This window comes from Rhineura floridana, chromosome 5, assembly GCF_030035675.1.
Source record: "Rhineura floridana isolate rRhiFlo1 chromosome 5, rRhiFlo1.hap2, whole genome shotgun sequence".
Lineage (NCBI taxonomy): Eukaryota > Metazoa > Chordata > Lepidosauria > Squamata > Rhineuridae > Rhineura > Rhineura floridana.
In genome coordinates this window covers 97,618,196-97,642,350 of record NC_084484.1, presented here as the reverse complement: position 1 = coordinate 97,642,350, position 24,155 = coordinate 97,618,196, and the positions used below count along the sequence as shown (strand labels likewise).

Genomic DNA, 24,155 nt, shown 5'->3' with positions numbered 1-24,155 from the left:
GCCAAGGGGTCAGTCCGAAAGAGGGTGCCAGGAAACTAGGAACACACAAGCCACGCCTGACGTTACAGTCAGCACCAAGCTGCAGCCAAGGTGTGCCTTATAAAGAGCAGGATGGACAGCAGGTGCGAGCCCTCAGCGTTTGGGCCTTAAGGAGACAGGCCTGCCTCTCTTCTGCCTGACCTTCTGCTGTCTACGTTCTGCAGGTGAGGGGGGAGTATCCTGTTCACTGTCTGTGTCTGGCTGCAGGGCCTCTGCTGTCCCTGGGGTGCTCTGCAGCTGAGGGGGAGAAGGAGCTAGATTCTCAGGAGGCTCCTCCGTGTCTCCTGCTGCTCCTGGGTCTGCTGCTGTTACTCCCGAGTCGTCCTCATCTGAGGAGTCCTCTGATGGGGCCATGACAGTGGTGAGGCCTAAAAAGTTAATTGCAGAACTAGTAGTGGGGCAGAGGAGTAATTAACACTTTTCCTTCCTGCTCTTTATGTGATCAAATTCTATCCATCTAGAAGAACCCCCCTTTTTTCATCCTTGTATGAAAAGCAATTAATCACCCCTTCCCTCTCCATCACCACTGCTACAATCAACTCCCTCTGACTTCGTTGTTGTTATCTGCCTTCAAGTCTATTATGACTTATAGCAACCCTATGAATCAGCAACCTCCAACAGCATCTGTCATGAACCACCCTGTTCAGATCTTGTAAGTTCAGGTCTGTGGCTTCCTTTATGGAATCAATCCATCTCTTGTTTGGCCTTCCTCTTTTTCTACTCCCTTCTGTTTTTCTCAGCATTATTGTCTTTTCTAGTGAACCATGTCTTCTCATGATGTGTCCAAAGTATGATAACCCCAGTTTCATCATTTTAGCTTTTACCATGGTCTGAATGATCCTGACTTTAGTGTTCAGTGATACATCTTTGCATTTGAGGACCTTTTCTAGTTCTCTCATAGCTGCCTTCCCCAGTCCTAGCCTTCCTCTGATTTCTTGGCTATTGTCTCCCTTTTGGTTAATGACTATGCCAAGGTATTGATAATCCTTGACAAATTCAATGTCCTCGTTGTCAACTATAAAGTTACATAAATCTTCTGTTGTCATTATAGCTGAACATCAAGAAGACTAAAGTAGTCCTGCTTTTGTGGTTTCCTCTTTAACTTTCATCAGCATTCATTTCAATTCATTACTGGTTTCTGCTAGTAGTATGGTATCGTCTGCATACCTTAAATTATTGATATATCTCCCTCCAATATTCACACCGCCTTCATCGTGGTCCAATCCCGCTTTCCATATGATATGTTCTGCATATAGATTAAAGAAATAGGGTGATAAAATACATCCCTGTCTCATACCCTTGCCAGTTGAGAACCAATCGGTTTATCCATTTTCTGTCCTTATAGTAGCCTCTTGTCCAGAGTATAGGTTGCGCATCAGGATAATTAGATACTGTGGCATCCCCATTTCTTTAAGCATTCCATAGTTTTTCATGATCTACACAATCAAAAGCTTTGCTGTAATCTATAAAGCACAGGGTGATTTCCTTCTGAAATTCCTTGCTCCATTCCATTATCCAAGGTATGTTTGCAATATGATCTCTGGTGCCTCTTCCCTTTCTAAATCCAGCTTGGACATCTGGTATTTCTCGCTCCATATATGGTAAAAGCCTTTGTTGTAGAATCTTGAGCATTACTTTACTTGCATGGCATATTAAGGCAATAGTTCGATAAGTACTGCATTCCCTGGGATCCTCTTTCTTTGGAACTGGGATATATATTGAAAGCTTCCAGTCTGTGGGCCATTGTTTAGTTTTCCACTACATTTCCCTAAAAACTCCAACAGTCCAGGATAACAACATTAGACTACACTGCAGGGTTGTTATACACTGATCTTTTTGCTCACTCCCAGTAATAATACTGAACTACTTTGCAGGTCAGACATAAACCCGCACTTTCCTAACCACAACGCCTACCACCAACCACCACAATATATATTTATTACTTTTATTTATTTAAAACATATATATACCACTTAATCATTTGCATTTCTTAGCAGTGTACACAAAAACAAGTTCTCATCGCTTCCTAATTCATGGAAGGCAACTAAGTAAATAAAATAATCAAATAAACAATAAAACAATAAAATCATCATAAAATCAAATACTACCTTAAAATGCTGGCTAGATCAAGACAGTTTTAGTCACATGCCTAAAGTTCAACAAGGAGGATGGCTGTCTAATCACATTTGGGAGGGAGTTGCACAGGCTTGGGCCTACTACTTGTTATGAGCTGTGCATCTACGCCATGGCTGGGATATAAATGGTCCTTAAGATATTCTAGATCCAAGTTGTTAAGGGGCTTGTGAAGTAATACAAGAACCTTGAACTGGCGGGGTAACATATGGGCAGCCAGTGCAAGCTTTTAAGCACTGGAGTTATGTGCTGGCAGTAGTCTGCATCAACAGTGTAGCTGTAGCGTTTTGCACCAACTGGATATGGATATTTGGTAAAATGGGTATAACAAAATACGGGTTTGTGTTTTATTGTTTTTTATTTTGTACACTACTTTGATTGCTTTATACTGTGAAGCAGTCTATAACTTTTAATAATAATAATGGTGAACTGTATTTGTATTGGCTGGGTATTTTTTAAATGTATACACACAGAAAAAATCTTTTTAAATTTTTTTTTGCATGAATTAAGGCCTGAGTTAGAAAAAAGCATGAACTTTTGTCTTTTTTACTGTTACCTTTTGCTTAGGGGTGGAAATGCTTCTGTCCCAATAACAGTTACACTAACATTCTGGATTTCTCAATTGTTTTCTATGGGCAGCAATAACTTTTCCACAAAGGAAGATACACACATAAAAGATTCAAGATGAACCAGAAAGTCCCTTCTGCCGACAGTGGGTGTATCACTTTATCATTTGTAATCTCCATGATTTGTACTTCTCCCTCCAAATGTCAATCATAGCTGTGGCTTCACTCACTGGCTAAGAACACAAAGGTGGTAACAGTGTAGTTTCTCACAAAACCATTGGACAGAATAGTGCCGTCTTATTTCGTCTCAAGTATCGGCTTCTGAAAGGGCAAAACTAGAGACTTGGTTTTAAAACAAAACACCAAAGATGGGGATTTGGGCCAGCTAATGGTGGAAATGGGCACTGCTTGGTGTGGCTAGAATCCAGGTAAAACCCAACCAGCCTGGCAATCATCTTGGTGGGAAGTGTGAAAAGAGATTTTTTCCAGTGGGGCAGGGGAAAAACGGGCTTCGCGTAGAAGATTGTGAAATGCCTGAAGTTTTCTCAGAAACAGGAGTAGGATTTTTTTTTTATAATTAACAGGATCAGGATAATTTGGGCGAATGAGGGAACTCTATATAACACACACACATACAAACCAAACACAGGATCTACAATTCATATGTTCAAAGTAGTATTAAACGATTAGCTGTTTAATAATGTTTTACATCACAACCAAGGAGCAAACAGCAGTAAACCCCTCCCACACAATCGCATATCTACGTAAAATAGGGTGTGTGGGGGTGGTGGAATGATAACTACATGCAGTGGGCCTCAAGAGTCAATTCAGCATCGGTCAGAGTGCACAGGGAAGCTTCCATTTCCCTCCCTCGCTGCCCACTTTTAACAGACATAATTTCCTCTCTCCAACATTTTCTGTCTTTGTGGGGTCCAGCCCTGCTCACTCCGGTTCCACCCCCTCCCAAATGACACTCCCACATAAGGTTCACTATAGCGCCATTTGGTTTGCTTGGTCACGAGCTAACAGGGCCTGGTATGGCACTAATCATGGTGCAGTTAGGGATTTCAGACTAGACTTAGTGTTAATAGTGCTGCCTCCATCCCCCTCCGCCTCAGATGGTAAAATGTGGTACCATTTACTTCAAAATGTGATAGGCCTGATGTGTTCCCCACCCCCACCCCTTTTTAAGGAATACATTTGTTTTATTTTTGCAGTTCAATTTTTTATTCCTTATAATTAAAAAGCTAAAAAAAATATTGAAGGAACATAACTATCATACATAAAAAATACAGAAATTATCATAATATAAAAATACAAATAATTCACTCTATCCTTCATATAGCTAATGGATTATTAAAGCTTAACAGTATTCACATTGCTTAATATACAAACTTACTCGGAATATCATTTAATCCTGAATATATCTCAGCTATTGGACCATCATTTTGAATATATTCAAAAATGTGTGTCATTTATCCAAAAAGCTGTCATTTCTTTTCCTTCCTTCTTGAAGTCTCAAAAATTCTGTCACTTTAGCTATCACTGCATAATCCCAAACTTTCTCTCCATTCTTTAATTGTTGGTATTGTTCTCACTCTCCACTATTTAGCATATAGTATTCTTGCAGGCACTAAGAGATGTGAAACTAATTTCATGTGCTTTACATTTACAGAGTATTTTAGATAGCTTAACAAAAATATTACAGGATGAAAAGTTATCTAGTATCCTAAAATCTTACTGAGTTGTTTCTGAATTGCTGTCCAGTATTTCTTAGCACCTTCACATATCCCCCAGAAGTGAAAAAAAATCACGTCTGTCCTTCCAGCATACTGGAGAGTAATTCTAATATACCATCTACACATTAACTTACAGCAATTTTCTATTATAGCTGAATTGAGAGAGAATTTATATGAGAGTTTACAAAGGTTCTCCCATATATCTAAAGGAATGCTTTCTCCTATGTGTTATCCCGATTTAATCATATATTCCTTCATTGGTTCAGGCTCGGTTTCATGTTTAAGCAAAAGCTGATAATTTTTTGCTAGATGGTATCTATTATTATTCAAAATTAAGTTTGCAAACTCTTTTAAGTCTCTGTTATGTCCAAGTTTCCTCGTATCTTCAGCTGTAGCTGTTACCTGTAAATATGCAAACCAACTTGGTTTTCTGCCCTTCATTTTAGCTTTTAACTCCAAGCAGGAAATCATGTTTCCATCTTTTGTGAGATTGATTAGTCTCATAGGCTTGTATTTTATTCAGTCTTGAAGACCTCCCTCTGAACTAATATGCAATCTGTCTCATTGACTCCAAAGTTGAGGGGCTGCGAGTCAACAATCTTTTCTGTCTGCCCCATACCTTAACAATATTACATAGAACAAAAAAAATTAACCTCCTTGTCTCTAGCTTTTTCTCTCTCTCCATAATATTTCATGGGTAGATAGGAATATCTATTAGGAATATGTCCTGTTCAAATCTAGATATATCTGAGTAAAATTCTTTAACCCAGTCTCTTAGCCAGTTTAAACTGGCTCTTTTTGCTAGCCTTCTCTCCCAAAGTTATCTGAGTGTCCATTGGTGCCAAAGGGAGTGTCCCTTGAACATGCACATAGCAGCTTTGAAGTGGCCATTTGTGTTAGGAGGAAGAGTTAAAAGTACCCTTCCCCAGGCCTTCCCAACCCACACTTGGTCAGGTCTCCTCAAGCTGCTTTTTCTCTGAGAAAAAGTGTGCAGGTTAATTGCATTTATATCTAGTTTCAACCAGAGTTGTGCATCAAACCAGCACTTAGATCAAGGAGTGGTAAATCTGTGGCCCTCCAGCTGTTGTTGGACTTCAACCCCCATCAGGTTTAGCCAGCGTGACCAATGGTCAGGGATGATGAAAGTTGTAGTCCCACCATAGAATCTGAAGGGCCACAGATTTTCCATCCCTGATTTAGGTAGACAACAGCCTCAGTTTATAAATTTGCAAATACTGCTTTGTCCCTGAAGAAAGTGGATGTCGGAAACTGAAATAAATGACAACAAAAAATGCTTTGTTTTTTAAAGGGGGAAATGTTTAGATGAAGAAGAATGTAAAGAGCATGTGCGTCCATTTCAATAATGCCTACTTGCTGTTGGAAGTATATATCAACACATACACATTAAAAAGGTATGTGTTTGTTTATGGGAGTAGAATTGTGTTTGGAGTTCACTGAAACATTTCTTGTTCTGGATTATATCAGATGTTATCTTGGAGCCAAAATTTTCCTTCTCATCATTAAATTCAAGCATCTATTGAAGGTAAGAGAAATCTGCAGACATGTACAGGGGTGGCTCACCTGCGGCCCTCCAGATGTTGTTGAACTCCAGCTCTCATCAGCCCCAGCCAGCATGGCCAATGGTCAGGAATGATGGAATCTGACATTATAAATGTTGTAATATGTAATATATTTGTTTGACTTTTTAAACTTTAAGGCTCCTGATCTGTTTCTTTCATGCCTACAATTGGGGATGAGCTGTCTGGTGAGGAATCCAAGGAGTTCCTGGTCTATTTCTGTGGAGAATTTTAGACACTTTCCCCCTCTGAAACAGGGAGGTGAGTTATCTGGGCAGAGTCAAAGCTTCCTTCTCTGAGGATTTTCCGATTCTTTTTTTCCCTGAAGCCACTAGAATAGCTGCATTAAAATGTTTGTCTTTCTGGAATTGCCTCACTGTCCAAAGCCCTGAAGGGCCATGGGAAAATTTCCAAGGGCAACAGCAAACGAGCCTGTTTGTTCCCCTGAAGGGCCAAACTTCATAAATAAAATAAGAACCACCTCAGGAATTCACAAAGAGTTCAGGCTTTTTCCCCTAGGGGATAGCTATGTAATATTTATATCAGGAAGCACTTCCAAGGGCAACAACAAAGATCCCCAGTTAGCTCTTCTAAACAGCCATGGAGTAAATAAATAAATGCAGTTACCTCATGAATCCACAAGGAGTTTAAAGGGTTCCCCTAGATCAGGGATGGGGAATCTCTTTTAGCCTGAGGGCCAGATTTTAATCTTCTGAGGGCCACATTCCAAGGGTGGATGTAGCCAGAGGTTGAAGTGGGTAGGGCAAAATACAAAACAAAAACAAATGTATACATAGATAATAAACCTATACATAACTAAATTTAAAAATAAAACAGGTAGGTGTGCACATGCACACTTAGATAGGCAGGTGCACCCACACATATAGGCAGACAGAGATTGCTCTGTCTGATCTTTTAAGAGCAAAAAACAGCATTTTCACCCACATCCACCCCACTGGATGGGTGTGGGTGAAAATACTGACTTTTACTCATAGACATCAGGCAGCATTGCTCTTCTCTGATCTTACTGTTGTGGGATCAGTGTTAAGGTTGGAGTACTGTGGAACCACAGCACTAAATTCAGAGATAAGCCTTTGCTTGCTGTTTGATGGTAAAAAGCAGCAGCAGAGACTTACCTCTTATGTTAGTGCTAAGATCAGAGATAAACCACTGCCTGCTGCCTTTTAAATAGGAGACAAAGGCTTTTTCTGCTTGGTATCTTTCCCCCCCTGCCTGCTGCATTTTAAAGACTGGGCAGAGGCTTGTCTCCCATCTTAGCACTGTGGCCTCCTAGCTAAGTGCTATGAAACTTCTGGCTCACTCCAGCAGGAGTGATTTGACTGCAGCTGACTTTGGCACTAATGGCTCCTTCATAGACATCTGCAGAATAGCAACTTCCATCATCTGTTTGTGATGATCACTTTGTGATGATCAAAGCATTATAAGTTGAATGTGTTTAATTCTGCTGAGGCTTCTGGCAGATGGTGCTTCAGCATATGGTGCCTGGGTAGGAAGTTCTCACAGCAGGATTCCAGCCTGTCTGGTTACAGCTGTTATATATCCTATCCATGGATCTATTCCTGCACTGCAGAAAAATAGAAGGTTGGATTTATCATGATAATTTCACATTCTGCAGGGGATGAAGGGAATCCAACTGGTAGTGTAATCACTACTACTACTACAGCACTTATGGATGGACAATTTGGTAGTAAGGGTGGTAGTCTTGCCCTGGGAGTTGTTTTTCTGTTGTTTCTTCTTGTCTTTCATTTCACTGGATATTTTTGCACTTCCCTTCTTGGGGTTTGCCATGCTGCAGGTTTCCTTTTTGGTTACAGTTAGCTGTAATATGTTCCAGAACTTAAAGGGAAGGGCTGCTCTCCAGCTCAGCTGGCCACATGTTCAAATGTGATTGGTCCTGCCCACTGAAGTGAGTGGGAGGAGCAACCCATCCATGGATCCTCTCCATCCCCTGCAGATAATCAGTTTACCATGGTCAATCCAAAATTCTATTTTCAAGACCATCCCAAAATACAAATCCAAGGATCCCCAAATGCAGCTGCTACATCAAACAGTGATAATCACTGTTGTTCTGGCAGATAGCTTCTATTCTAAAGAGGGTCTCAGGCCTCTTAAAAGACTACAGATCTGGCTATCCTGGCCATCTATGAGATTTTCTAAATCATTTTTGTTGGTTCTAGCTGCTAGTCATATTAAAAGCTGAGCTTTTCAACATGCGCACTGTCCATTTAACAATGCTGTAGGGGGTCTCATCTTCCACCCTCAATTTGCTTCTTTGCAAATCCCATGCTTACTACTCCTAACCATGGGCAGTATTCAGTGCTAATCTTACTCAGAGTAGACCCATTAAAATCAATAGACATGACTAGCTTTGTTTCATTAATTTCAATGGGTCTACTTTTAGTAGAACTTCATAGATTACAGCCCCATGTTCAGATGTTTATGCGATTCAGCCCTCAGCTATACATTAACATGAAGAGTTGGAAATGCCCACATTACATTTGCTTTTCCTTTATTTCAGATGGCTTCCAAGAAACTTGGAAAGATAGTTGTTTTCACTGTGGCTTTGTTTTCTGCTATTCTCTGTTTATTTGTCAAGCTGAGTTCTGTCGGAATTTGCATGTTCTGTGAGACAAAAAGTGAGCTCTTTCCCTTTAAGAGAGACAGTGGACTTTTTTTGAGGCTGCCTCGTACGGATTGCAGAAAGAATCCCCCATTCCTGGTCATTCTTGTGACATCATCTCATAAACAATCAAAAGCCCGGATGGCTATCCGTCAGACATGGGGCAGAGAAAAAAAAGTAGCCAACAAACGCATTGCGACCTATTTTCTCCTGGGAACTACTTTCAATCATGATGACCAGATTGCTATTGCTGTTGAGAACAAGAAATACAGAGACATTATCCAGAAAGATTTTATAGATTCCTACTACAATTTAACATTAAAGACTATGATGGGCCTTGAATGGATTCACAAATTCTGCCCACAATCCAGCTTTGTGATGAAAACAGACTCTGATATGTTTGTGAATACCAACTACCTGACTGAACTCCTCCTAAAGAAAAACAAGAATAATAGGTTCTTCACTGGCTTTTTAAAAGTGAATGAACGCCCAATACGAAAGCTGACCAGTAAGTGGTATGTAAGTGAAGAAGAATATCCAGGAGACACGTACCCTCCTTTTTGTTCAGGGACTGGTTATGTTTTCTCTATAGATATTGCTAGCAAAGTATATACAGTTTCCAAAGATGTTCTTTATATTAAGCTAGAGGATGTTTTCATGGGCCTGTGCCTTGCTAAACTCAACATCAAACTGGAAGAACTCCATTCAGAGCAAACGTTCTTCCCAGAGAAGGTCAATTTTTCTGCTTGCCGTTTTAGGAAAATTGTGACAAGCCACTTTGCAAGACCTCATGAGATTCTGATCTACTGGGATGCACTGGCAAGATCCCTGGATGAAAACTGTCATGATGGCTGATATATTTCAACCATAGTAAACAGAGGCAAAAGAATACAAAGATCTTAAATCTTAAAGTCTGCTTAGGTATTGATGTCAAAACTGTTTTAGATAAGGTGATGCTGACAGTGCTTTTTACAACCCAAACTTTTGCTTGCTTACTTAGAAGAAAGTCCCACTGTGTTCAGTGGGACTTACTCTCACCAGGTAAATTTGCAGAGCGTTGCAGCCTTAAATGTCCAATTAATAGTTATGCAAAACAGGGAATTTCAGGAGATGTAGCTTGCCAGAGAAGCATCACATGCTGAAATGCTTTTTATAATGAGCCTTACCTGCTGAAATTCTCTCTTCCTCACAACTATTAAAGATGTAGAACCCTCTCCTCTTTTGCATCTGGCCACCCTAATTCCATAGCAGGCTATGTAGTCTGCATGGAGGGAGTTACACTAATGTTCTGGAAATGCTTACACTTCATAGTAGCATAACAAATCACCATACTCTGCTTCAAAGTCCTTCAGCAGCTGTTTAAACTGGCACTGTTTAGCTCCTGACTTTTAATAAAGTTAATGCATGAAATAACTGTTGTCACAACATGTTTCAGACACACCGTTTGTGCACGCATTCTCCTGGTGGATAATACTGTGATACATGATCAATTCACTTGTGTCAGTACTGAGACCCTCCATGTCTTTCTTCATTATCCAAGAACAGGATCCAAAGCGGTGAGCGGGAACACCAGGAAGTAATGGAGTTTGCAAGATTCCTCTCTGAAAGCAGCTCCCTGTGATACTTCAGAAGTCACACGAGAGACTCAGGAATTTTGAGAGTGGTTTCTGATGCATTTCAATAAACTGCACCAGGACAAGAAGATATTGGCGGTGCTGCAGCCTGCATGAGAAAGTTGCTCATGTAATTCCAACATGAAGCAACTGTTATATATGTGCAAATCGCTATTGATAGGGAAGACACAGTAGGTAGGCTGTCATTATGGCAATACAAAAAAAAAATCCATATTGAAATAACCCAGATTAATCTGCCATGCTGTACAAGCTTGCAGTTTCCTCTATTCAATTTCATGTGCTTTTCTGAAGACAACTGGCTTCTGTCAATTACAGTTTATTCAGTAATTGAGTGTGACTGCTGAGTTAAGCAATTTAAAATCCCACTAATTTTAATGGGATTGACCCTGCCGAAATCAAAGTGCTGGCTAAGGCCCCATATTTATCACAAATACTACCTATGAAAGTATTTTTATAATTCATAATAATTTAAATCATTTTAATGTTTGAAACTGATATATTATTAAAACCTGAAAAGAGGAACATTATGAACTATTGAAAAAAATAGACATTCTTCATTAATAAGTATTTTATCATACTGTAGTAGCAATTCAGAATGGGACAAAAAGAAAAAAAAATGACAAGTCTTTGTTCAGTTTATGCCAGGCATCGGTATTGGTGAATCCAAAATCGCTTTAGCCTGTGATTTAGAGATAAAATAATTTTATACACTCTGGCCAAGTGTTTTGAAGTCAGTAACTATTTCTTGTGTGCAGATAAATGAGATATATTGACCCTTTTCCAGTGTTCTAATTTAGGTGTAAACATTTGAGGGGGAAGCAGGACCATGCCTAGTACACTTTTCCCCAGGTTCTGCATGTACAGTGCAAATGTCTTTGGGGAGTGGTCCTTCATGCTGCAAGGATCCAATTGTGTAAGGTTCCAGGTCACATGGTTGCCAAGGAAAGGGCTACTCAGCAGCACAAGCAACACAGGGGTCAGAGTTGATTGATTCCCCCCTTGCTTATTGATTTAATAAGTAAGCAGAACACCTTACTAGTGCTAAAGCTTACAATCCAGTGTTCTTCCATAAGTAGCCCTCCTGCCTTGCTCCCATGCATACAGCATGATTTCTCATTAGGGCAAATTGGGGCACTGTCCTACCGACCCCTCAACCAATGACCATACTGTCTCTGTCCTCCGTATCAGATCACTCACTCAGTCTCTGGAGTCTGTTTCAGTCTTTGTCAGTGATGGTCAATTGGCTGCAAGCTTGCACACAGACACATGCATCCAAAGGGCAATCACTTGTATATTGCTAGATCCCACCATGCAGAAAGCCAAGGTAGGTCACTGAGACCCACTTTTCCTCTATTAACTCCTTCCCCTTTCCTGATTATTAACATTTAGGAGTCCTTCAGGATATAGTAGTTAGCACAGAGAAAGGATGGTCTTAACTCCAGCCAATCCAGCTGCAACATTTTCAAAGATTCCATTCAGAGAGCCCAGCAGCCATGCTTATTGTTTTGTTGTCTTATCTGAATAATATATGCCTATGAGACAGAGATTCTCATGCAGGCAGTAGAAGGACTTACAGGAGTTGGAGTGAAGCATTAGGAAAATAATCACAGTGGGTGAGTGAATTGGAAGCGAACTGATTGGAAGGGGGTTGCCATCACCAACCTCAAGCACTTTTGCCCCCCCACCCGGCATTGTTGAAAGCTTTGTAGAAGAGAAAGAAGTTGAAATAAAAATTCTCATTAGTGGTGATCCTTGGAGCCACTGAACCCTGTGAGGAGAAAAGTGATTAATTGTCTTTCTGCCTGCCTACAAATCAAAGGCAGGTTTCTGGACTACATGACAGCAGCAGAATTGTCAGCTTTTTTACTGGCTCTGCTTTTGTGGGTTTAGTAGCAGCCAGACAGGCAAAAATAAGCAAATGAATGTTGCACTGGGCTGGACAACTTTTTTCAGCCCAAGGTTCACATTCCCTCATGGGCACCCTTTCAAGTGCCATATACCACTGGTGGGCAAAGCCAGATGCAAAAGTGGGCAGACCAATGGACCTGACTCTTTTTGTACGGTAGATTACATTCTAGCCATGCAAAAGTTGGAGGTTTCTGTGCATACACACATAACCCAAACATCTCTCCATCCTCTTTCCAGGCAAACGAGTTCAAGAACCTATTCCAGCCATCCCAAAGTACCCAAGGAGGGTATGGCCTGGTGAGGAGTGTGGTCTAAGGAGAACTCCAAGGGCCAGATAGGCCCGCATGGCTGCATTTGGCCCTTTGGCCTGAGATTCCCCACCCCTGCATTAAGAAGTAAACCCCGTTGTTCACAGTGGAAGTTCCTGCTAAGTGTACACATAGAAACTCAGATGAAAGGTATTCCCATCATTGATACGGCCGTGCTATGAACAGCTTCAACTGTTTTAATTTCTGCATGCCAGGCTAATGTACAGGAATGTAGGGGGGAAATGGCTATGCCTACCATTGACTTCATCTATTGTGACCCTGGCTCCATTTGTCATTCACTGCCCTGCCCTCCACCCCACCAGGCCTGATGGGCACCAGTTGCCACTGGCCCTCCCCATTGACTTCAGTAGAGAAACAAAACCTTCGCACACATCTCTTTGATGTGTGCAGTTACATTTTCCGTGAAAGGAATAAGCAAAGCCTTGTGGCTAAGGAGGTCTATCTGCACACACTGTAATTCTTGTGCAGGTAAGGAGTTGCTCATTGGGACAAATATGTGGTTATCTGTGAGATAATGTGCACAGTTTACAGTGTAAATAGCTGTGAGATTAAATCAAATAGAAGCTCATCCAGTACCACATTCTTTTGCCAATATACCCTGAAAAAGACTCAAGAGGAAATATAAATGGGAGAAGGTTATATTTACTTAAATATAACAAATAAGCACAAGAACTTCAGAAGAGCCTGCTGCGTCAAACCAGTGGCCCATCTAGTCCAGCATTCTGTGCTCACAGTGGCCAACCAGATGCCTATGGGAAGCATACAAGCAAGACCTGAGTGCAAAAGCACTCTCCCCAGCACTGGTATTCGGAAGCATGCTGCCTCCCAACTATGGAGGCAGAGCATAGTTATTATGGCCAGTACTAACTGATAGCCGTAACTGCCATGAATCTGTCTAATCTTTTAAAGCCACCCAAATGGAAGATTTACAATAAGAAGCCAATCAGATAAGTGCAGGCAGGTGGAGTTAAATCAATGTCTCTAATGGAATCAGCCCTCCACACCCTGGGCATGTAAACAACAGCATAGTTGCCTCCCCAGTCAAGCCAAACAGACCAAATGAAAACAAACTATGCCCTACAGTGTGAAGTATGCTAAACTTCACCTTCCATGCTAAGAGCCTCGGATACAGGCGGGCCCCGCTTATACGGCAGGTTCCATTCTGGACCCCCGCCGTAAAGCGGAAATCGCCGTAAAGCGGAACCCCATTGAGTATAATGAGGGGATGAGGCAATTCCATCCCAGCTGAAAGTGGGAATATTGTTCCCCATAGTAGCCATGCCTGTGGGAAGCCTACAAGTGGTAGCCTTCTCCCACTGTGGTTTACCAGTAAAGTATTCAGAGGCAGACTGCCTGTCAGTCTGCAAATATAGTCAATAAGTAGCCATTGTTAATCTTATCCTCCCTGAATTTATCAAATCCCCTTTCAAAGCCAACTAAGGTAGTAGCCACCACCACATCTTGCGCTAGCCAATTCCACAGTTTGTGCTACATGGAAAAATGTTTCCTTTTTTCTGACCTGAATTTCCTTCCAATCAATTTTATTGGATGGCCCTGAGTTTTACTGTTATGAATGAGAGAGAGAGACAAACTTTATTGCAAATTTAGCCATAGGCCATGTGCACATAGATATACATACATTGTAGCAATAACTTATCATGAACAATATTATCCTAAAGGATTATAACCTCTCTATCCACCCTTTAACAAAGGACTCAATTTTTGTGCAGCCAAAGCAAAATTGGCTACTGCCAGAGTCACTGGATTAAAATTGTCGAGTAAAAGCACGTTGACCTTCTCTCTATCAGAGCAAGGTATCAAAATGTTTAAAAAGGAATTTAAATTTTTTTGCCTAGGGTCTTCATACAGTGGACAGTAAAGTAAATAATGAAGGATGTCCTCCACTGCCTTGCAACCATAAATACATTGACGCTGTTCCACTGGTATACCACGAAACCGGCCTTCCAGGTATGCAGTAGGCATTACTTGAAAACACAAAGCTGTAAAAGCTCTTCTAATAGGGGCTCTATCAAGAACATCTAGATAATATGACATGAAATGGTTAATTTTAAACTTTGGGAACCATAGTGAAAAAGAGGCCGTTACTATGGACGCGCGGTCCTGTGCTGCATCACAGTCAAAAATCCAATTACGGAGGCCAACTTTACTAAATTTCATTAATTTGGTTTGAGAGAGATCATATTTTGAGAGAATCGACTGGCATATCAACGCCATCCTCCCGAAATCAATTGATCTTGCCAACATTGCTTGACTAGGCCTGAATCGTCCATATTGAAAATTCAGAGCCAAAACCGTAAATAGGCTAAATCAATGCGTGCTGCTACTGAAGGCAGACCCAGCTCAGCTCTAAGATGAGCTGCTGGAGTCCCCATAGGAAGACCTAGCACTTGTCTCATAAAGGTATTCTGCAAAGTGTCTAAATTGGATCTAGCTGCAACTCCCCACAATTCTGTGCCATATAAAATCTTTGAGAGTATTTTGGCCTTTAAGATTTTTATCATGGGGGGAACTAGCTGACCTTCCCGAATAAAAAACCTTTTGGCTAAGCCGAGGGCACGATGACCAACCAGAGATGCTGCCTTTATCTGCGGGGTCCAAGAGAGTCTATTGGACAAATAGATTCCAAGATATTTAAAAGTTGAGACCTGTTCTATTGGTACTCCATTTATTGACCATTTATTCTTAGCTTTCATAAACTTGCCACAAACCATTATTTTGGATTTGGCTTGGTTGATCGTAAGATTCTGGGAATGACAATACTCTTCCAATTTTTGGATCATACGCTTGAGGCCTATTTTTGTTAAAGAGCATAAGGCCACATCATCAGCATATAAAAGAATGGAAATCTTTTTGGTACCAATTGAGGGGGGGAAAAAAGAAGGCGATGACAGTGCCTCTACAATATCATTTATAAAAAAATTAAATAAAAAGGGTGCCAAAAGACACCCTTGCTTAACTCCCCTGTACACTGGGATTTTGGTGGATAGGTTACCATTGGTCCCTTGTCTCACCTGAATAACGTTAGACTGATAAAGGGCCCTAATCAACCAGAACAACCTACGGTCTATATTTGTCTGGGCCAATTTTTTCCAAAGGAGTTCCCTGTCAACTGTGTCAAAAGCTGCAGAAAAATCGACAAAAGCAATATATAAAGATGGAAAAACTTTAGATCTTGTTTTTTTGATTAAATGATGTAAAATAAATGCCTGGTCAATTGTATTCATTTTGGGTCTAAAGCCTGCCTGTTCCTTGCATATTATCGAGTTTGCCTGGTCCCAAGCTTTTAGTTTATTTAAGAGGAGGCGACTATACAGCTTCGATGAAACATCTAAAAGACTTATTGGGCGATAATTTGCTGGAATCGTAGGATCGCCTTTTTTGAAAATTGGGGCCACTATACTAGTTAACCAACCCTGTGGGATGTTCCCTGTGTTATTTATGTGAGTAAAAAGGGCTGCAAGAAGGGGCGCCCACCAAGATAAATTCTGTATTAGGAAATCGGGGGGTAACATGTCCTCCCCTGGAGCTTTCCCTGCTTTCAGGGAGGAGACCAATTCCCCGATTTCATCAGCGGTGACCGAAGGCCAGGACGGAAGTCCATTCAAGGCCTTCTCAATAACTACAGGTTTTGAAGGGGATAAACTGCCAAAGATCGAATTAAAATGAGTCACCCATTCTTCTTGCATAATAGGAGGGATAGGTGTATAGTTTACTTGTACTAAGTTCCCCTGTAAGAGTCTCCAAAATTCTGATTCGTTGCTACTGTGGGACGCTCTTGCTATAGCCCTCCAATTTGCCTGATAGAACAATTTTTTTTTGGTTTTAAGTAATGCTTTATACGCCTGTCTCCGTACTATTAATTGTTGAAAATTTTCAGGTCGATTATCAGATCGGAATAATTTGATGTGTTTAGTAAGTTGTTTTTTTGAAATTCTGCATTCTTTATCGAACCACGTTCTATGTTGGAAAGGGGCTGAGGCCGTCGTTAAGGCTACGATCTGAGGGCTAAGCTCGTCTATTATAGATTCATATGTCTTTAAGCAACTATGAGAGTCTACTATGGCCAAATTGCGTAGGTGGGAAAAGGAATTTGTTAACAAAAGGCGGTGAGCTTTTGTCCCTATCTCTTGTGACCATTTGAGGAGTTTACGCACATACTGAGAGCCTGGGTTAAAGGCCTCTAAATGGTCCGCTCTTCCGCTTAAAGAGGCCATGAAAGTTATCCTTAAAGGAAAGTGATCACTTTCTGGTCTTGCTAACACATTAAATTCCTTGACTCTGTTTATCAGATAGTGAGTCCCTAGAAAGTAATCAACTAAACTGGCCCCCGCCCTTGCTAGGTATGTATAAGATCCTTTAGAAAGATCTAAGGGGGAGCCGTTTAGGCAGACAAGATGAAATTTTTGAATGAGTTGAAAGAGGGCTAGACCATACTTATTAACTATCTGGTCCCTAACGGATCTATTCAAAATTGGATAGCCCTCAAGTAATTCATTGAAAATGTCGTCATCCTCAAGGTAAGTTGGACCCATTCTGGCATTAAAATCACCACCCAGGAGAAGCTCATGAGTTGGGTATCTATCTTGAAGAGCTTCCAAATATAGTTCCAATAATGGCCAGGGAGATTCCTGTTGGCTGGAGTTTGCCGGGGGGATATAAATATTTATACAAATAAAGGGCGGAAGACCAGAGATCCTAAAGCCCAGTGCTAAAACTGGGTCCGGAGCCTCTAAGTCTAGAGCTATTACTTGGCAAGTGAGGTGGGTAGCGGCCAATAATGCTAAGCCCCCTCTGCCACGGCCTTTTTTAATGGCAGGTTTTAGCCAGGATCTATATCCTCTCAGCTCAATTGACTCTCCAGTGTTAAGCCACGTTTCCTGGAGTAAAATGATATCGAATGATTGAAGGAACTGCATTAGGTCTAAGTCGGCCGTTTTACTCTTCCAGCCAGCGATGTTCCAGGACAGTATGGAAATTGGCAAACCTGTTTTCAACGTGTCCGATATTTTATCTTTTTCCCAATGTCTGGGGATATTCCATGAAGCATTGCCTTTGTCTATTGTGTATGGCTGGTGTCATGGGCATGAGGTTATAACGTTCACTGATGGAGTTAATGTGCTGACATTAGTGATAACTCGAGATTTTAGAGCAGACCTCTGTGGAAAATCCCATTTGATCTTTCGAGTTCTATCCGGTGAACCCTGTTCCTCTGGTTGTAAAAAACACATCTCTAGCCAAGCAGAGCTGGTCTCAGACTTTGCTGGGCCCGATATCGGATCACAATGTTGATGGCTGACTGGACTCATCTCTCTATCTCAAAGTATATGACCATTGTTAATACTTGGTAATAGATATTGCGAAGGAGATTGATTAACTAAATTTATTGGGGGAGGGGCAGTAAAATCATCGATACCAAAAATGGGTTGAACGGAAACAGCATCATGTTCTTTAAGGCCTCCTTTTGTCAAATTTTGAATAAATTGGCCTAATCTGTCAATAATTTCTTCCTGTTCTAATTTAGGCAAGCGACCAAATGATTTCAAGAGAAGGAGTTCTTCAGAGACATAACCCTCCTGCCTTGAAAGCCTTTCTTCTGGTATATCATTAACTACCCAATTTTGGCATTGGGTTTGTGGGGATGGGGCAGTTGAGTATTCCTGACTCCTCTGGCTTGAAATATTAGTCTGAGTCCGGAGCCCTTCATATCTCATTTTTGATAGAGAAAGATTAACTAACGGAGTAGGTGAAGCTTTATTAAAAAAATATTATTGTACCAAAATACCGTGAGTTAGCAGATCATTCCTAATCCTATAAATCTGGTCTGTGATGTATGGCGAATATAGGGTAAATATGCCACGTCTATCAGGATCGTGCGAAAACAAATGGGTCACATGCTTGATACAATTTTTATGCTGTATGTTCGGCAGATATAACTGAAGACAGGAGACGAAACATTGTCTTATTGAGGACGTAGTCCAAAATTCTGACAACTTTAAAGAAATTGTAACCGCTAACTTATCTCTCAGCAATTGTAATTTCCAGTGCGATACATTGAGAGAGCTAGCAGGAAAAAAGGACTCATGGTGTAGTTTGCCCAAGTCTTGTACGTAAGATCCATTCCTGTCCATCACTAAGGCAGACCCATCTATAATCTTGTCACATCTTGAGTTAGAGCTGAGTTGAGTCGAGCTTGATGTTCTTACTCTAATAGTTGTTTTTTTGCAAGCGGGTATTGGTGTTTGATGAATTTTAGTTGAGGCATCCAATAGTTTGAATAGTGGTTTATAATTCATTTTCCTTGTTGGAGTAAGCTTTGGGTTTTTAACATTCTTTGATTTTTTCTGTTTTTCCTGTTTTTTGGCTCTATGAAAAGCCAACTGGGTTGTCTTTGTAGTCTTATCCTTCGGATTAGGAACCTGTATCGAATTGTTCTGAAGGTTGGGGGCTCTATCAAAAATGTCAGTAGAACGTAATCTCTCTGTGAGAAGTGGCCCCATTGACTTAATTAAAGTGGTTAGTAAGCTGTTCGTTTCTGCGAGATACGCCTTTATTAGGCCAAGTTCTTCTGTTACTGCCATGCCCCATCCCAATAACAGTAAGTTAAGACCAGGGGCATTCAGTTGGTTTAAGGGATTATTTATGGTCTGGTTCTCTAACAAGGAGGCTCTAGATTCCTGTTGTTCGGATAATGAATCAATTGTAATTACTGCTGAGGGAAACTCATCGGGTCTCGAGGTTAAAGAGCAGTTAAAGCCCGCATCCTGAAGTTCTTCTGCTAAACTTCTTACGTGTAAGTCCTCCTTGGGTAGATTAATTTTTAATTGGTGATCTAGTGACCAATCATGAAGACTTGGTGATTGAAGGTTATCCTTAGATTCTATTTGTGATACTGACAAAAATTGGAGTGCATCCGACTTTAAAGGGAAGAATTGTGTTATCTTCGCTTGGGTAATGGAAGGTAAAAATTCCTCTCCCCCTGGGATTATACCCAGCTCTTGACATTTTTTCCTTGTAAGTACCATTAGGTAAACTCCAAATCTAAGGATAAGTTGTACTCTGTCGCAGTTATAAAATTCAAGGGCTAATAGCCTCGAAACTAAGTCCTGAATAAACTAAAAGTTTCCTTTTACTGCATAGTACAATTAAAACTGCAGTTAATCGATTCATTCTGTCTTTATTTGTAGTTTAGTCCTTGGAAATTATAAATATTTTGGACTTCCCAGGAGGATTGCTCCGCCTGTGACTGCCTCTGAGACGAGCTCCCGTCTCAGTGGAAGCTTTTTCAGTTTTAAAACCAGTCAGAAGAATTTTTTGACTGGTAAAAACTTTCTCCCAGGCAAGGGAGAAACGAAGAGATCACCCACAGAAGCTTCGTTGTGTTTGTTGGGGACTGGAATTCATCAGGATCGCCTATGAACGAAGGTGTAGCCAGCAGCGTCAGACGGAGTCAGGGAATTCAAGGAAGCTCAAACTGACTAAGTGAGACGTTTTTTTTTTCTTTAAAGAAAAACGGATTTTATTAGGCAAGCATCCTTCTGTCTACTACCATCACTCTTATCATTGTTACAGTAAAAGAGATTTGTTATAGAATCAGCAACAAAGAATCCCTGGGTGAGTTATACCTTTCTCTTTTATACACGGAATTAAGGAAGAAGAAAATCGAAATAGCTTATCTTTGTTTTTATTGCAAAAAGCTGGAATGGAATTGAGCATTATAAAGATATAAACGGATGAGGGGCATCTAATCTGAGGAGGAAAATCTGATTAATATGAACATTTGAGTACTATTTGTCTGGGACTATTTTTTCTGGTCTACTTTATTTTGACGAATCTGCTTATTCTTTATGCCACTAATTATTTTGATGCTGGGAACTAAGTTTGTTTTGCACTCTTGGTAACATAAGAGATAAGGCAGTCTGTCTAGAAGATGATGTCAACAGGCTTGGAATATTAACTCCTTTGTTGCTGGAAAAAGAAATAAATTGCTCTTTGCTTGGGAATAGTGGCTATATTGGAAATTGAAGGGTGTTTTTTTTTCCGGTCTTAAGAATGACAATCAAGAAAGTGGCCGAGACCCTGGATGTACAGGAAGGGGTTCTCTCTCTAAACATGTTTCAGAAAATAATGGATGAGATTAAGATAACGAAACAAGAATTGAGACAGGGCAGACAAGAGATGAAAATTGAATTTGGCAAAATGAAACAGGAGCTGAAAGAAATTAGGGATTCTATGAGAAAAGAAGATATAACTGGACAAGCAATAGAAAATGAAAGAAAAATTAAAGGGAAGGTGCAAGTCCTGGAGATTGGAATAGATATATCAAATGTGGAATTGGAAAAAGATTTGGATTTTATAGCTGTGATGGATCCTAGTGACAAAGACTATTGCTTGGAATTCAGCGCTGTCTCTGAAGGAATTGGTGAAGATATCAGAGATAAATTTATCAACGTTTCAAAAAAATTTCTGGACTGATATGATCTGATGGAACCTGAGATAGAGAAAGTTTATAGAATTAATTCCAGATATGTGACAATGGAAAAACTCTCAAGAGATGTGCTAGTGCACCCCGTAAAAAAGAACAGAGATATGACTTTACAACAATATTTCAGTAACACAGTCAGAATTGATGGCAAGAAAATATTTGTGATGAAGGAAATTCCTATCAGACTCTTACTATATGACTATGACAGCAAAATTATGTGTGCAAGGATGGACGATGGAAGATGGAATTAACACTGATAATGGAAGAATAGCTGTTGAAACTACTGGATTTACTAGACTTGAATAAGATGGATTAATTGACATGTCTATTTGAAGAAAAATCGATAGATATATTTCTCAAGGACTGGAAACCTCTCTTTGACTTTTTGTGGAAAGAATAAAATGATATGATGTTAATGAGATTTAATGATTAACCAAGATAACCACTGGAGGAAAGTGATTTTGTAATATATTAAGGGACAGGTTTGTTATATACTATAGACCTATAGCTGATTTATGACAAATCGGAAGTCAATATTTTTATTGTATTAGTTATTAATTTGTTCTTTTTATTTTTGTTTTGTTTTTGAAATTTTGAATAAAAATTTATATTAAAAAAAAAGGAAATTATAAATATTTCACTTTAATGTTCTCTTTATCGTGCACCCTTAACGTCCACTCGGCTTAAGGAGGCAGCTTGTTATCTTAATTGTTGCTATCAAGCTACTTGTGTTTATAATAGTAGCTCCTAAAAAATGTCCACCAAATCTTCAAACTTCAAGAGTAAGTGTGTAGCATATTTTGGCATTAATCAGAGAGAAATGTTGGAATTTTAAACAACAAGATTAGGAGCGGGAGAGAAGAATGTCTTACCGGAACCGCCACCTCCCGGAAGTCCAGAATGAGAGAGAATTTGCTCAATTTAATTTATCCACAGCACACATAATTTTATAAATTCAAATTGATCATGTTGCACTGATATGTCCATTCTTTTTTGAGATCATTACTTTTACAGGCAATTAAATCAACTGTAGGTTCCTTTTGATTATTCTTTCAGCCAGCTCAGCTGACATCACCTTGATCCTCTCTATGAAAAATATAGTTGGTCCCTTGGTTCTGCACACTTACTGGTTTTAGCAGGACCAATTTTCAAGCAAAGTGTGGGTAGCATCACTTTATTAGATACATAATTATTTGTATGGGGAGAAAAAGTATTACAAACATGATGAAATCATCTTGTGCAAGTGAAAATAAATTATCTCCCTCAGATTCATTGCTCCCCTCTATGTAAGTATTTTCTCCATCTTCACATACGGATTATTTCAATGATTCAAAACATGCCATGTCCTGTTTTGTGCAGTCATATGCAGGGAGCAGATATTTGTTATTAACCAATGTGCTATGGATGTTTATGAGGAATGGAAACCACTGACAAAGAAGATTGCACTTTACTTCTTATTAGCCATTAGATTGCACTATAGCTTTAGATCAGGTGCATTAAAGCTGCAGCCCTATACTGACTTTCCTGGGAGTAACCCATTGGACTTTAAGCTGACATGCAGTGTTGAAAGTTTGTAAGACCAGTATATATATATATATCAGTTTCTGTTGCCATACTATATTTATCTCACTGAACAAGATGTAGTTAAGCTGAAATATGAACTTGGGATAGGAATGTAAGAAGTGATGTGGATCAGACCAAAGGCACAACTAGTCCTCACAGTAGCCAACCAGATGCTTCTGGGAAGCCCACAAGGAGTACATGTGGGCAGTAGCGCTCTCCTGCTCGTGATCCAGCAACTGGTTTTCACAGACATGTTACCTCCAGTACTGGAGGTAATATAGCCATTATGATGAGTCGCCACAGATAGCATTATGCTCCATGACAAGTTAAGGAAGTCCAGGGAAGTCCATTAGGCCTTTTTTTCATGTTTTAAGGCATTAACAATCTGATCCTAAAAATGTGATGTTGTGCTACAGAATCATTTAGAAGGAAGCGTAATATTAGCAATGGCAGCAGAACAGCATAAAACATGCATGACATTATTTTGACCTTGTGGTGATGTCATGTGATGGCACCAGCAGCTATGCTGACACAAATGTTAGGATGGGTATGTAAAAAGGCACGAGGGACTGGAAGTAAGTGTTGTGATGCAGAATTATGTTGGTCTTCATAACTCTGTAGTCTAATGCACTGGTATTTTTTCAGAACATTGTGGAGATCTTCCCAGAAGTGAAGATATGGCCCCAAGACTTGAAATCAGGACATACTAGCTGGGAGCTCTAGGTCCAAGCCCTAACTGCGCTATAGATTCATGTTGTGACCGCAGACTCTGGACCACAGTTTTTGCTCTTTGAGATGGGCCAATGATAGAAATATTTCTACCTCACAGAGATACTTTGACAGATTTCTTATGTACTATAAAAAAAGCCAATAAAATGGTTTGTATGGTTGTTATTTTAATCAAAATACCTTTGCATCTAAAATGGATGGAAATGGACTGCCTTCAAGTCAATTGCGACTTAAGGCGACCCTATAAATAGGGTATTCATGGTAAGCGGTATTCAGAGGGGTTTACCATTGCCTTCCCCTGAGGCTGAGAGGCAGTGACTGGCCCAAGGCCACCCAGTGAGCTTCATGGCTGTGTGGGGATTCAAACCCTGGTCTCCCAGGTCGTAGTCCAGCACCTTAACCACTACACCACACTGGCTCTCTATAGGGGCAATGAAAAATCAGTGCTCTTCAGTTAGTGGGTAAGCTTAGAAATCAAGAAGAGCATGGCTTCTAATATCCTCCACCAAATTATCTAATATGGTACAAATATTATACAGCCATGAGAGTGGCTGTGTACTATAGCTAGCATAGATTTTTTGCATTTCGCAATGTTAAATTGAAAATACCCCGTTGTTTGTTGTTGTTGTTACTGTTTATTTCTACCCCGCCTTTTGGCCAAAAGGCCCTCAAGGCAGCTTACAAAAAATAAACACAAATATAAAAATACATCAGTAAAAACAATACAATTTACAAAAAGCAGCAGTTACAACATCCAACATCCAATAAAAATACATTAACAAATCACAAAGCAA

The 24,155-nt window shown here is 40.1% G+C and overlaps 1 protein-coding gene across 29 annotated transcripts in view; it reads left to right on the top strand.

Moving 5' to 3' along the window:
- The window catches only part of B3GALT5 (beta-1,3-galactosyltransferase 5), a 76,924-nt gene extending 53,445 nt beyond the window's left edge, over positions 1-23,479 (top strand). For 9 of the 29 annotated variants that reach the window (XM_061627622.1, XM_061627625.1, XM_061627641.1 and 6 more), the window contains 2 exons: positions 6,195-6,315; positions 8,594-10,225. In XM_061627622.1, coding sequence (XP_061483606.1) covers positions 8,594-9,550 — 957 coding nt within the window. In that variant the 5' untranslated portion in view covers positions 6,195-6,315 and the 3' untranslated portion in view covers positions 9,551-10,225. The other 20 variants (XM_061627624.1, XM_061627621.1, XM_061627623.1 and 17 more) reach the window with 10 other exon arrangements.
- The last annotated feature ends 676 nt before the right edge of the window (positions 23,480-24,155 follow it).